The sequence below is a fragment of the Panthera onca genome, chromosome A3, assembly GCF_046562875.1.
Source record: "Panthera onca isolate mPanOnc1 chromosome A3, mPanOnc1 haplotype 2, whole genome shotgun sequence".
Taxonomy (NCBI): Eukaryota; Metazoa; Chordata; class Mammalia; order Carnivora; family Felidae; genus Panthera; species Panthera onca.
Genome location: NC_138341.1, coordinates 6,420,608 through 6,434,324, shown reverse-complemented (window position 1 = coordinate 6,434,324; position 13,717 = coordinate 6,420,608). Strand labels below are relative to the sequence as shown.

The 13,717-nt window shown below is 45.5% G+C and overlaps 1 protein-coding gene across 9 annotated transcripts in view; it reads left to right on the top strand.

The window, feature by feature from the left end:
- The window catches only part of MBOAT2 (membrane bound glycerophospholipid O-acyltransferase 2), a 128,699-nt gene that overhangs the window by 104,818 nt on the left and 10,164 nt on the right, over positions 1-13,717 (top strand). For all 9 annotated transcript variants that reach the window (XM_081795156.1, XM_060648011.3, XM_060648062.3 and 6 more), the window contains 5 exons: positions 2,667-2,850; positions 7,465-7,657; positions 8,027-8,130; positions 11,751-11,815; positions 13,469-13,601. In XM_081795156.1, the coding sequence (XP_081651282.1) occupies positions 2,667-2,850; positions 7,465-7,657; positions 8,027-8,130; positions 11,751-11,815; positions 13,469-13,601 (679 nt within the window). The remainder of the gene's footprint in view (positions 1-2,666; positions 2,851-7,464; positions 7,658-8,026; positions 8,131-11,750; positions 11,816-13,468; positions 13,602-13,717) is intronic.

Here is a 13,717-nt window from a genome sequence, read left to right as displayed (position 1 = left end):
CCTATGGAACGAAAAATGATTCTGTCATTTCATGTCATAAAGGACATGCGTCTCATTTTAAGTAGCAAATACTTCTCATTTTAAGTAGCAAATATTATAATTAGCTACTCAGGACGTAAAATGACTTGTCATTTGTTATGACAGTTCAGCCAGGACAACTTCAGCAAATGTCATGGTTCAGAGTTATCTCCTGTCCTTGCAAATTGTGACACACATTTTGACTTGGGAGGACTGAGCTGCACGCCTTGATAACCTGGCATTGTTTCGGGGCTTGAAATACTCAGTGTTGAAATGGAGCTGTTTTGGGGGAGCACAGGAAGTTCGTCACTTCGTGATTGCGGGGCACACACCCTTGTTTGAGGCAGTGAGAAGGCATTCTCTTTCAGCATTACGGGAAGAAATACAAGAGAAAATCTGCCAGCAGCATGTTTCTCGCCTCAATTTTGAGACTTCAATAGAAAAGACGTAAAGCTCAAAACAATTTTAAATGTGGAAAAATAATTCTGGAAGAATCTAAAAAGGAGTTTGGCTCTGTGGTGATCTAGCTAGTATCAGATGGACAGGAAGCACAGTTTTCTTTTTTATGCTTTTTTTTTTAATAAAGACACATATGAGGGGGGTTCTGTCAACTTCTCTTGGCCACAAAGAGTGTGCTTTTTTAAGGAAAGCACTTCTCACATTTAGAGAGGAAGGAAGGATGGTAACATCTTCCAGAAGCCTGCTTCCTGTCCCCAGGTGTAGCTGTTCTTTTAAAAATCTCTCTCTTTTTAAAGTTTATTTATTTTGAGAGAGAGACTGAGCACAAGTGGGGGAAGGGGAGAGAGAGAGAGAGTCCTAAGCAGGCTCAGCACTGCTAGAGCAGAGCCCAAGGTGGGGCTCGAACTCATGAACCATGAGGTCGTGACCTGAGCCGAAATCAAGAGTTGGACGCTTAACTGACTGAGCCACCCGGGTGCCCCAGCTGTTCTTTTATTTATGGTAGTTTATGATTGTCAGTGGACAGCAGACTTGATAAATGGAGCTGCTTTTAGGAAATCAATAAGGGGAGCCTGGGTGGCTCAGTAAGTTGAGTCTCCGACTCTTGGTTTCGGCTCAGGTCACGATCTCATGGTTCGTGAGTTCGAGCCCCGTGTTGGGCTCCACGCTGACAGCTCAGAGCCTGCTAGGAGCTCCCTCTCTTTGTGCCACGTGTGTGCATGTGCTTGCTTTCTCTCTCAAAATAAAGAAATAAACTTAAAAAAGAAAAAAGAAAATCAATAAAATGCAGACTGCTAAGTCACCTGTATGATAATGTGTGTATTTTTTACCCAGTTACCTGCAGTAAGAACTAGAATGCTCTGTAAACTTTAGATACCACGTGCCATTTGCACAGACCTCAGAGCATTTGAATGGAAAATGTTGTAAGGCATCCCTCATTGCTTTCTCACATCCACATGCAGTGTATCAGCAAACCCTTAGGTTGTCCTGCCAGAATATACGCCAATGCTTCCTCCCAGCCACTGTCCTCTCCTGCCTAGAGATCCCAGTGGCCTCCTGGCTGGTCTTCTGGCTTCCACTCGTGTCCTGCCCACCCTCAGGGGCTACAGGGCTTCTTTTGCAGCATAGGTCTTTTAAAAACCCTCCTGTAGTGTTTCATCGCATTCAGAATAAAGTCCGAAAGTTCCTACCATGGCTTAGAAGGCAAGCCCTATATGATCTCCCCTCGGTTCTCTCGGACTTTCTCCACGTCTCTTTCCCTGGTTCAGCCCCTTCTGGCAACAGCAGCCTCCCTGCTGCGGGGCACGCTCCATCTCAGTGATTTTGCACACACTGTTCCCTCTGCCCTGATCCTTGTCGCAGATACTCACAGGACTCCCCATCTCACTTCCTTCCGGGCTCTGCCCAGATGTTGTCTTGTGAGAGAGGCCTTCTTTGACTTGTTCATGTAATAGTAATAGTAAAAGTAATAATAGAAACCTTTCTCTTTGTAGTATGTAGCATCTCTGAAAATACTTCATACATGTTTTTAAAGTATCTGTTTTTTGCATCTTCTATGTGAATGCAGAATATGTCTCTATTTTGTTCGCTGCAGTATCTCTAGACCCTAGAGCAGGTGGGCATATACTCGGTGCACACATAAGATTTGTCGAGTGCTTGAATGGTTAGCCAGTCAGGGATGATTCTTTATGCCACGTCTTGTCCGTCTTAGGTTTGTTTTATAGTGAAGAAATTAAGTAGGAACCTGTTGTAGTTGGTCATAAAGGCCTGTATTGAGGCTCCCTTTCCCAGAAACACCATTGAGCATCACTGCATCCTGGTCTTTTATATTCTTACTATTTGGGGACACCCGGGTAGCTCAGTCAGTTGAATGTCCGACTTCGGCTCAAGTGATATGATCTCACGGTTCGTGAGTTTGAGCCCCGCCTTGGGCTGTCTGCTGTCAGCACGGGACCCGCTTGGGATCCTCTGTTCCCCTCTCTCTGCCCCTCCCCCTGCTTGCCCTCTCTCTCGCCCTCTCAAAAATAAATCAAGATTTTAAAAAATTCTTATTGTATGAATGCAACTGAAAATCGAAGCTTGTTTTATTTTGGAAATGGTAAGGGCAGTGAGGAAGAAGATGATTATTCCTATCAGATTTTCTGAACGCTTACGTCACATCTCACAAGCTGCGCGTTTTCCATTTACAGACGCATGCCAAGCCTCCTGGAGTACTTAAGTTACAACTGTAACTTCATGGGCATCCTGGCAGGCCCACTCTGCTCCTACAAAGACTACATTACTTTCATCGAAGGCAGATCGTACCACATGACACGGTCAGGCGAAAACGGAAAAGAAGAAATACAGAACGAGAGAGCAGAGCCATCTCCAAATGTAAGGTCATGAGGTTTATCTGGAGCCTTGATAGCTTGTATTGACTAATGTTGTTTGTTTAAAGATTCTACTGTTTTCAAGTTTTGAACTTACCCATCTATTTCTTTGAAAATATTTTTCTAAGATAAATGACCCCTCACACTGTACCTAGTAATGATGCCCAGTAGAAGTACAGTCATGATCAAAGAACAAAATGAAGGTTACTTTACAAGCTATGCTGAGATCCTTAGTGAGAGTGATGCTTTATAGTTACGGGGGGGATATTTTCCAGGAGAGCCGTTTGCCTGCAACTGACGCAACCTAATTTTCTAGGCTCTTTCCTTACCTGTATGTCATGTTCCCCTAATTCCCCTGTTCTCCTCCCCTGCCTTCCCTGTCCTCTTCCTGATCATTGCTAGTTGAAATCTTACTTCTCTTTAAAAGCCTACATCAAATACCACCTTTTCCGTAAAACTTTTCCTGATTCCCACAATAAAAAAGTTAATAATGGAGCATCTGGGTGGTTCATTCAGCTAAGCCTCTGACTCTTGGTTTCAGCTCAGGTCACGACCTCACGCTTTGTGAGTTTGAGCCCCGAGTCAGGCTCTGTGCTGACAGTGTGGAGCCTGCTTGGGATCCTCTCTCTCCCCCTCTCTCTGTCCCTCTCTCTCTCTCAAAATAGGTAAATAAACTTTTTAAAAGAGTTAATGGTAGCTGACACTCTGATAGCATTTCCCATGTGCCAAGTCCTGCCGTGGACACTTCACGGTTGCTCTCTCAGCCCCCACAGCACAAGGCAGGTGCTGTTACTCTCACCACCGAATGGACGAGGAAACCAGGCCCACGTCATTTGACCAGGATTGCCCAGGTTGGCTGTGGGAGAACTCGGGGTCAAACCCAGGCAGTCTGACTATGAAGTCCGTGCTAAATTGTCTCACAGCGGAGCATAAACTTTATTTCCTCTGAACTGCTGGGAATGATGCTCCTTTATCAAGAAGGGCTCTCAGGCTTTGTGCCAGCTGAGTTTCTGGATTTGATCTGGTAGAATCTTTTGTGGTTTTTAAAAAAATTTTTTTAATGTTTACTTTTTTTTTTTTTTTTTTTTTTGAGAGATAGAGACAGCATGAGCTGGGGAGAGGCAGAGAGAGGGGGAGGAGACACAGAATCCGAAGCAGGCTCCAGGCTCTGAGCTGTCAGCACAGAGCCTGATGTGGGGCTCAAACTCACAAACCTGATCATGACCTGAGCCGAAGTCGGATACTTAACCGACTGAGCCACCCAGGCACCATTTTTGTCTTTATTAAAAGTGACTTCCTTTTTAATGTTGGTTTCAAAGAAAAGAATGACGTTATTATAACAAGAGGTAGGCAAACTAACTATGGCCCATGGGCCAAATGCACTCAGCTGCCTGTTTTTGTTTTGGCCCTAGAAAAAAAATCTTTTTAATGTTTATTTGGTTTTGAGAGAGAGAGACAGAGCACAAGCTGGGGAGAGGCAGAGAGAGAGGGAGACACAGAATCCTAAGCAGGCTCCAGGCTCAGCTGTCAGCACAGAGCCCAACGTGGGCTGGAACCCATGAACCATGAGCTCATGACCTGAACCAAAGTCGGACGCTTAACCGACTGAGCCCCCCAGGTGCCACTGATCTGGTAGAATCTAAAAGTCCCATGAGAAATAGTCCAGTCAAAAAGTCTGAGACAAAAAAGGGAGCCAGTATGATTTTTCTGAATGTGGGGCTTGGAGCAAAGGATCACCCTCCTTTGAGTTTCTGTAAACTGAAGCGTGAATGAAGAAAAGCACACCCAGTCTCTTCTCTGCCATGTGACCCATCGTGTTTTATATCAAAAGGTGCTTTTGTCTTCCCACTTTCTATTACTGGTTACATATTGATTAACGTCGTATCAAGCGGGATCGAATTTCAGGCTTGACATGGAGTACATTCAAGTCTCTTCCATTGGTTGTTTCGTGTCTCCAGGCTGACCACTCGACCCTTTAGCAGTCTCACTGCCATCAGAGAAAGGAAGGATAATTACAGATAGCTCTGATATTCCAGAATCTTACCCTGGAGTAGTAGAAAGAGTATGAAACGCTAGGATTCAAGACACTGGACATAATGTTATGTAGTACTAGAAAAATTGCAAGTGCTTCAAACATGTGCGTAGTAGTAAATCACACCCGACAAAAAATAATACACGTGTATTCATTCCTTCTGTCACCTCACTCTGAATTTTTATGGGATGCACTCTCATAAAATGTCCCTTTCCTTTTTTGGGTTATAGACATCATAGACCAGAGGTTGTTGGCAATGGCAAACACTCTTAATGTATGATCTCACTGTCTTAATGTATTTGGAATTGAAATTCCAGAGGCATAAAATTTACACAGTCGGAGGTGGTAGTGATTTACAGATCACTCAAAGGTATTTGGAAGCTCTCTGTGCATCAGTGGTGTGGGTAGACTCTTGGGATCCAAAGTAGGGCGGTCAGGTAGCCAGTGGCCCTTTTGTTGGGGACCTCCCAACTGTCTTTATCTAGGTAAGAGACGGGTTTGGGTACTAAAACGAGGGCCAAAATAACAGCAGCTTAAAAAGGTAGGACATGTGGTGTCAGTGGTCTGTGGCTAATGTGGAGGCCCTGGGGGTGGGGGATCTAAGCTCTCCCCTGTGTTTGCCATCCTTGGGGCGTTGCCCTCATCTACACGGTTTAAGCTGGCTCACCGCGGGAGCTGTCCACGTTACTTGTGCCGACATCACGCGGACCTCGTGGCTACACTCAGCTGCGAAGCGGACTGTGCTGTGTGGTCTTCAGCTAGAGTTCAGTGCCCCCAAGTAAACATTCCATTGTTGCGCAAGAAGGGGAGGGTGGCTTCCGGGGAGCACCTGTCTGCCTCCGCCATGACGTCTGTAGGACTTTTCTCTGAGGCTGCTTAGTTTCTTCGTGGAGGATCCTCCGGCCTTCGGCAGTCTCACGAGGTAGATACAGAGTTGACTGCTGGCTTCTGGAGCTGGCCTGGTCAAGGGGGCTGAGGATTTCACCTCTCAGCATGCAGACTTCCTCCAGAGTCTCTACATTTCCATCCCAGCACTTACCCCGCCCCCCACCCTGGACCTGTGCCCCTAAGCCTAATCTTCTCTGGCTCAGCTTCTCTGAGAGCTCACGTCTGGCCCCCTGCTGGAAAGGTGGAAGGTGCCACCTTATTGAGCAGGAGACTCTGACACCCAGGGCCTGTACCCGGCTTCCCAGGCCCCCACCCCCGCCTCCCCGGCTCCCTGATCTCGCTTTGCCTCAGCCTTTTTGGGGAGTCTCATGGGCGAGTGTGCCTACCGCTGGTTGCGATCAGATGTGTGCTACTTGAAGTTTTGTTTTGAGACTGAGACCTGGAAACTTGCACACGTAGTCGGAAGGCCGCAGCCTTTCTCACTGTGTCCCTGAGATGACGCACCCACTTTTTAGGTTAATGTGTCAGGCCATTTTCTCCAGCTCACCTCATTTGTAATTATAATTTCTCTCTAATTACCTGCTTTAAATCTCTTCTCAAATGTATAGGTTAGATATTTTGGGAAGAGGTGAAGAAAAGGTAGCCTTTTCCGTACTGGAGGAGGCTTTCAAAGACATGGAGGAAATAAGAATACGAGCTGCAGCGAGGAGCCCTTGACCACTCAGTACCTCCTCGCCAGGCCAGCCCCAGAACAAATAACGCTCTTCCAGCAGTGCAGTGAGCTGGGCATGTGCTTTGACTCCTGCCTCTGAGCCGTTTCTTTGGGCAGTGTTACAGAAAGTGTTCACATATGAACGTTCATTTGCAGGTTAGTGAATTTGAATATTATTAGGTTGCTGAGCAGGACACTCACAATGCAAGTATTTTGTTACCTCCCATGACCTGGATACAGCCAGCCCTTCCTTTCCTCCACCTGCTTCCCTCCCTCGGCAGGGGCCGTCACCTCCCTTACACCGAGTCGGATTGAAATATTCCGGCCTACTAATAATCCAAAAACACCACGAGTTGGGTTCTCTGACCGTGATTTCGCCTTTCCAGGATACAGTAACGAATGGCTTTTTTTCTTTCTTTTCCCCATCAGAGTCTTCTGTGCAGATCTTTTTTGTTTTCTCGGGCGTGTGGTTCTTTTAGTTTTGTGAACAGAATTGCATCCAAGAACTTTCAGATTTAAAGAGATGTATGAGTTGTTTATTGCAGAAATAATGTTCATGAGATGCGTAGCGTTTGGGAAATACAGGGTAAAAGCACAACGGAGTAATCAACTGTGTATGAGTGTGTATATTAAATGTACAATCCACCACCAAAAGTTTTTAACGTGACTATTTTCGTGTACTCACACCTACGTGCCTGTGTTTGCTCTCAGATTTTTTTTTTTAACCGAAAGTTTTGAAAATACAAATTGATATCTCTAGTGATTTGAGCCATACTCCGGAGGTGTTAGTTGGAGAGAAGGCTGGGAACAGTCCTACTGTGAGACCATGAAGGCTTCAAATGCCAAGTACAGCGTAGCTGATGATTTTTCACCGGGAAAGTTCTAGAATTAATGCTGCATTTGGGAAGATGAATCCAGCAGTAGTGGGTAGAACAAATGAAAAGGGAAATGGATTAAGTTTATGAAGTCTTGTCTCGTTTTGTCAGGTTGCAGTTATTCAGAAGCTCTTAGTCTGTGGACTTTCCTTACTATTTCACTTGACCATCTCTAACACCTTACCTGTGGAGTATAACATCGATGAGAATTTTCAAGCTACTGCTTCATGGCCAACAAAAGTCATCTATCTTTACATCTCTCTTCTGGCTGCCCGACCCAAATACTATTTTGCATGGACATTAGGTAAGTGACATGTGGTAGACCTCACTGTTCATGTGCTGAAGTGTATCTTACCCAATGGCTAGCCAGCAGAGTGCCCTCTTGAGGAGATACACTTAAAGACCAATTAGAAACATTAGTCATCTATTAGAAGACACAAACCTTGCAGCTCGTATCCTAAATACAAAGATATATCCTACAAACTGTTAGGATGGCCTAAAAACTGGCTGAAGGCCCATTTTATTATAATATCAGATAAAAATAAGGATAAATCTACTTTTACTGTTTAAGAATAAAAGATCCTAGTATATGATAAACATGTACCTTCTGAGAGAACGTGGCAGATTGTTACATAGGTTTTTCATACCTTCTTTTTCACTTTGTTTATTGCAGCGGATGCTATTAATAATGCTGCGGGCTTTGGTTTCAGAGGATATGATGAAAATGGAACGGCTCGTTGGGACTTAATTTCCAACTTGAGAATTCAGCAAATAGAGGTTAGTAAATCATTAACAAGTCAGTTACCCTATGATACTTTACGTACCCCACTTTGCTTTTACAGGTCATGACGCGATGTCCCAAGATTGATGTTGAAGGCTTTTTAACAATAATAACTTATTTTTCCATTCAACCAATATTTGTGGGTTGTCAATCATGTGCCCCAGGCGCTGGGGATCTAGCGGGTAAGATTGGTGTGACCTGGGCCCTTCGATCGTGGGGCTTTAATCTAGTGGGTGCTACAGAAGGGTAGATTGGGGTCAGAGGGATATAGGGTGTGTGTGGGCTACAAGATAAGGTCCAACTCAGATGAGGTAGCTCAGGGAGGGGTCCTGAAGGAAATAGTCTTAAGCTGAGTCCTAAATGATAAGGAGGAGGTTGCCAGGCACTCCCAAGTAGAGGGTGATCAACCTGAGAAAGGATTTGTGGCTCATGTTGGGTCATAACAGAGGGAGTGGTGACTGGAGACTGGAGACACAGAAGCCAAGCCGAGATACTTTCAGAGGCCGTATTAAGAGTTTTGAGCTCTCCTAAGAGCGATGGAGTGTGGTGGATGGGTTTTATGCAAGTGAGGTGGTCACAGCTGTGGTTTAGAAGGGTCTGGCTATGTTAGGTAGAATGAGTTGCCCTCGTGGAACAGAGTGGTCTGTTAGGAGGGTGTTGTGTTAATCCAAGGTGATGGTGACCTAAACTAGAGTAGGGACAGTGGGGCCGGAAAGACATAAGCACCTTGGAGCACTGTTCCAGAGATTCAGCAGAACCCGGTGATATGCTGGCATCAGCAAGAGAGAATGAGTTATAAATTGGGACCAGATATCTGGCTTAAACCAGTTTTATGGCGATGCCTTTCCCTGGGAGAAGGAACAAAGAACAGGTACAGGTTTGAAGGGGAAGAGACTGTGTGTTCAGATTTCAGCCTTAACTAAGTTGTCCGGCAGACGAACCAATGACCAGACACTAGCTGCAGCATCTGAGCTGGAGATCCTAATTGGGGAACTAGAAGCGTGTAGCATTTCAGGTTTTGGGGGGAAACCACGAGAGTAGCCATGAGAGAGCAGCGAGAGACCGAGAAGGGATGTGAACCCCCAAGGAGCCCCTGTGCCCTTGGCTGGGCAGAGGAAGGCAGGTCAGGAGAAGGAGCCAGAGAAAGGAGAGGAAAAGCAAAAGTAGACATTGCTTTGCAAGCCTGAGAGAATTATTCCAGCAGTAGCAATTACCAAAACGTAAGGTGAAAAGTTGACCGACAACTTGATAATGAATGGGTCAGGCTGGACCCGCCGCTGAGCCCTACCGTCACTGAACATTCATCACGAAAAGTGGGACAGTCAGTCATTAAGCGCCTGTGGAGGTGATGCCATAGGAAACACAGCACCGTCTTTCAAGTACTTTGCCAATACAGTTAAGCGTGGTTAGGTCTCTAGATCTTTCTAAATGTAGAGGGAGTGTGCAGTATAGAGAAGTAAGTTAAACGCTGGATCCAGAAGCGGGAAATCTACAGGACAAAGGACCCAATTTTCCCCACAAGTAAATGCCACAGAAGAGTGGGGGGCAGGGAGGGGCCGCTACAGATTCAGAGAGCAGAGCCAAACACATCATTGCACCTTGTCTGCACCCTCTGAAAAGACCAACTGGAAAACCATGTTTTTAAACAGTCGGGATATTTGGCCACAAAATGAGCATTAAATGATATTAAGGAGTTAATACTTAGTTTTGTTAGGTCCGATCTTGGTTTTTTGAAAGTCCAGTAAATTCTGAACTATGTACAGGTGACATAAGATGTCTGATGCTTGCCTTGAAATTTTCCTACGATGTCAGTAATGAAAATGGGGAAGGGGAAGGAAAAGCGTAAAGTGTGGAAATTGAGTGATGAATGGCAGTGTTTCTAACTTTCTGTTCATTATCGCCACCCTGAGGAGGTTTTGAGACATGTGTCACCTCATCAACCCCCCCCCCCCCGCCCCGTGAACTTTAATACTGCATACACTGTATGTCCGTTTATATATCATGTATATACAATATACACATATGCTTTTATACATAAAACGAGTAAGCCTTTTTTGCCAAGAACCAGTTTTCATCCTCTTGGGGGCAATATCGCCCTTGGTGAGAATGCATGGTCTAAGAAAAAGTAAAGAAGGGGCCGCCTGGATGGCTCAGTCAGTTAAGCATCCGACTTAGGCTCAGGTCGTGATCTCGCGGTTCTTGAGTTCGAGCCCCACATCGGGCTCTCTGCTGTCAGCGCAAAGTCCACCTCAGATCCTCTCTCTCCCTCTCTCTCTGCCCCTCCCTTGTGTGTGCTCTCTCTCTCTCTCTCTTTCTCTCAGAAATAAATAAACATTAAAAAAATTTTTTTAGAGAAAAAATAAAGAAGAAGGAGCTAGTTTCCTGAAGGAGGGGAGGGTGATCAGGGTTGGATGCGACTGAGATACGGGCAATAAGAGCAGGACTCAAATGCCAGCAGCTGTAACACCTGGGGGTTGAGTGATGATTTTGGTAACGGTTTCATGGGAGGGATAAGCTATAAAAGCCAGATGATACAACTCTTAGGCATTTATTACCTGTACAAGGAAGGAGGGTAGAGATAAGGTCATAGCTGAGGGGAACAGGTGAAGGCGAGAGTTTTGTTTAATTTTGTTTTAAAACGGAGAGATGGAGGGGTGCCTGGGTGGCTCAGTCAGTGAAGTGTCTTGACTCTTGGTTTTGGCTCAGGTCCTGATCTTATGGTTCATGGGATCAAGCCCTGCGTTGGGCTCTAGGCTGAGTGTGGATCCTGCTTGGGATTTTCTCTGTCTCTTTCTGCCCCTCCCATGCTCGCATGTGGGCTTGTGTGCACGTGCATGTGTACTCTCTCAAATAAAAAAAAAGTATGGATTTAAGACAAGTCTCAAGTGTTATATGATATTCTGCACTTGGATTCAGAGGTTCTAAGTAGAGAGGACGGAAAGTATGGTTGATCTGGGACTCGGAGTTTGATAAGCAGATGAATTAAAAGGAAGAAGAAACAAACGCATCAAGAATTTTGAAGAGCGTAATAAATACTGCACCAGTCTGAATGGTGAGAAGGAAGTGAAGACATAGGAGGAGACGCTTGCTTAGGGAAGAAGTAGAGTTGGGAGACCAGAGGGTCCTTCTGAGGTCAAGGGGGAAGCTTTTATTGGGAGAGGCTCGAGTGGAGAGGCTGGGAACGTGGATAGATGGCAGTAGTTCGGGTGAGGCCAAGGTTCCGAGCAGCCACAAGTGGTGGCTGAAGAGGCGTGGGGGTGACGGAATGGAGAGGCTGTGGCTCGATGGGACGTCCAGTCCCCAGTGAAAGCGTCATGGAAGGGTCATGGAAAGGTCATTTACATATCAGGAATGTCTTTGGGATAATTCCATGACAACGCCTGTAAATGTTAACATACAGGAGAAAATGGGGATCATCTCGTAGTTGTCCCCTCTGAGAAGCAAGTTTTATTTATACAAGCACATTACTGTATTAGAAAAGCAAATATGAAGGAAATAAATCAGTACACCACTGTCAGCATCAAGTACTTGATTTTTAGCACAACACCATGTTATTGCTTGTATCTAAACCTTCATTATTTTGTTGGCCAAAGAAAAAGGTTCTTTTGTTTTTCAGATGTCAACAAGTTTCAAGATGTTTCTTGATAATTGGAATATTCAGACAGCTCTTTGGCTCAAAAGGTATGTTCCTTCAAGAACAGTCTTTAGCTGTGCTATGGTGTCTAATACCTGAGGCCGAGTTTCACTGAGTTCAGATTCTTGATTAAATAACAGTGTGTTGAGTGACACTGACCTTGGTGTTAACCAGGAAATACTGTTAACGTCTTCCAACGCAAGAGTCTATCGAATCTGAGAACTGTGTTGGCCTGAGTGGTGAATGTTTCGATCACGGGCTTCTCAGTCCGCCTTCCCAGGCATCTTTCCGAGATCGCCAGTGTCCTCCTACTGTCATTGGTTGGAGATTTGGTTAAATAAAACAGAGTAACTGTACAACCACTGTCCAGATGCCCTAGATTGTCCACAGCAGTTCCAGTTGCAAGCATATTTCAATTTGACAGATCTTTCCGTATGTTAGGCACAGGACACAACGATGAGTAGGACAGAAAGACCCAACATCTGCAGTCAAAGAATTCACGATCTTGTTAAAAACACAGCAGGGTCACCTGCGCGTTCCCTGTAGCGAGGAAGAGCGGAGAGAGAGAGCAGGAGCAGCGAGGCACAGGGGGAGAGGAAGTGCTGGTGCCAGGATCCGTGACGAGGAATTTGTCACACGGCCGAGGGGGAGCCACAGGCAGCCCGAGTGGGGCAACATTTGTAAAAGATGAAGTTAGGGAGTTGCACAGAAACTCCCAGGAACTCTGTCTCCTTGTTCCCAGTGAGATACGTTGCTGTATCTCGAGTTTATTTTATGAAACGTTATGGCTCTAAGCACTGCATAAAGCAGCCTTTTTTGGGAGTGTCCTTTATTTCATGGCAAGTTGCATATCTTTCTGCCTTGAGATACCCACCATATGACATGTGGCTTTGTGGTACATTGCAGTCTCCCCAGTGGCTACATATTTTCTGAACTAACCTGTTGTGTGGTTGTTGTTGCTGTATTTTATTTTATTATTTTTTAAAATGTTTATTTCTTTATTTTTGAGAGAGAGAAACAGAGCATAAGTGGGGGAGGGGCAGAGAGGGAGCCCAGAATCTGAAACAGGCCCCTGGCTCAGCGCTGTCAGCACAGAGCCTGATGCGGGGCTTGAACCACAAACCGTGAGATCATGACCTGAGCCGAAGTCGGAGGCTTAACTGACTGAGCCACCCAGGCACCCCTCTGTTGTATCTTAAATTTGATAACTTTTGGGGGCACCTGGCTTGCTCAGTCAATGGAGCATGTGACTCTTGATCTCACAGTCGTGAGTTCAAGCCCCGCATGGGGAGTAAAGATTACTTACTTACTTACTAAATAAATAAATAAATAAGTAAATAAGTAAATAAATAAGACGCCTTTAGAAAATCTTATTTTCATTTGAGTTCTCTACCATGTTACAGGGAAATTTTAGACTAAGCACGTTGAAGTTTTTTGGTAAATAGTATAGATTTCTAGACACTAGAAATGATCATTTTAGCTATCACAGGTACCATAAAAAGATGAAAATCAAATTTGTTTTCCTAGATCAATAGGAATAGCTAATAGCCTTCACCTCCCTGAGGTCACAGGTCAAGTTGTGGCCGACGCTAAGTTGCGGTTGTTTTCCTGGTTGCCCTGGGCCCTGTCGGCTGAGAAAAGAATGATCGCTGTGGGCTGTGTGAACTCTAACCACTCAGTGTGGTGTTCATGGTTTCCAGGGTGTGTTACGAACGAGCCTCCTTGAGTCCAACCATCCAGACGTTCGTTCTGTCCGCCATCTGGCACGGGGTTTACCCAGGGTATTACCTGACGTTTCTCACGGGAGTGGTGATGACACTGGCAGCACGAGCCGTGAGTACCTAGAACCCCACGTCGTCCTCGAGGGGAGTCCACGTGAGTGGGAGGAGGAGGCCGAGCTCACCCTCTCCCCGAAGGCCTCGTTCGTGTGGCCGCAGATGGAGCCGTGC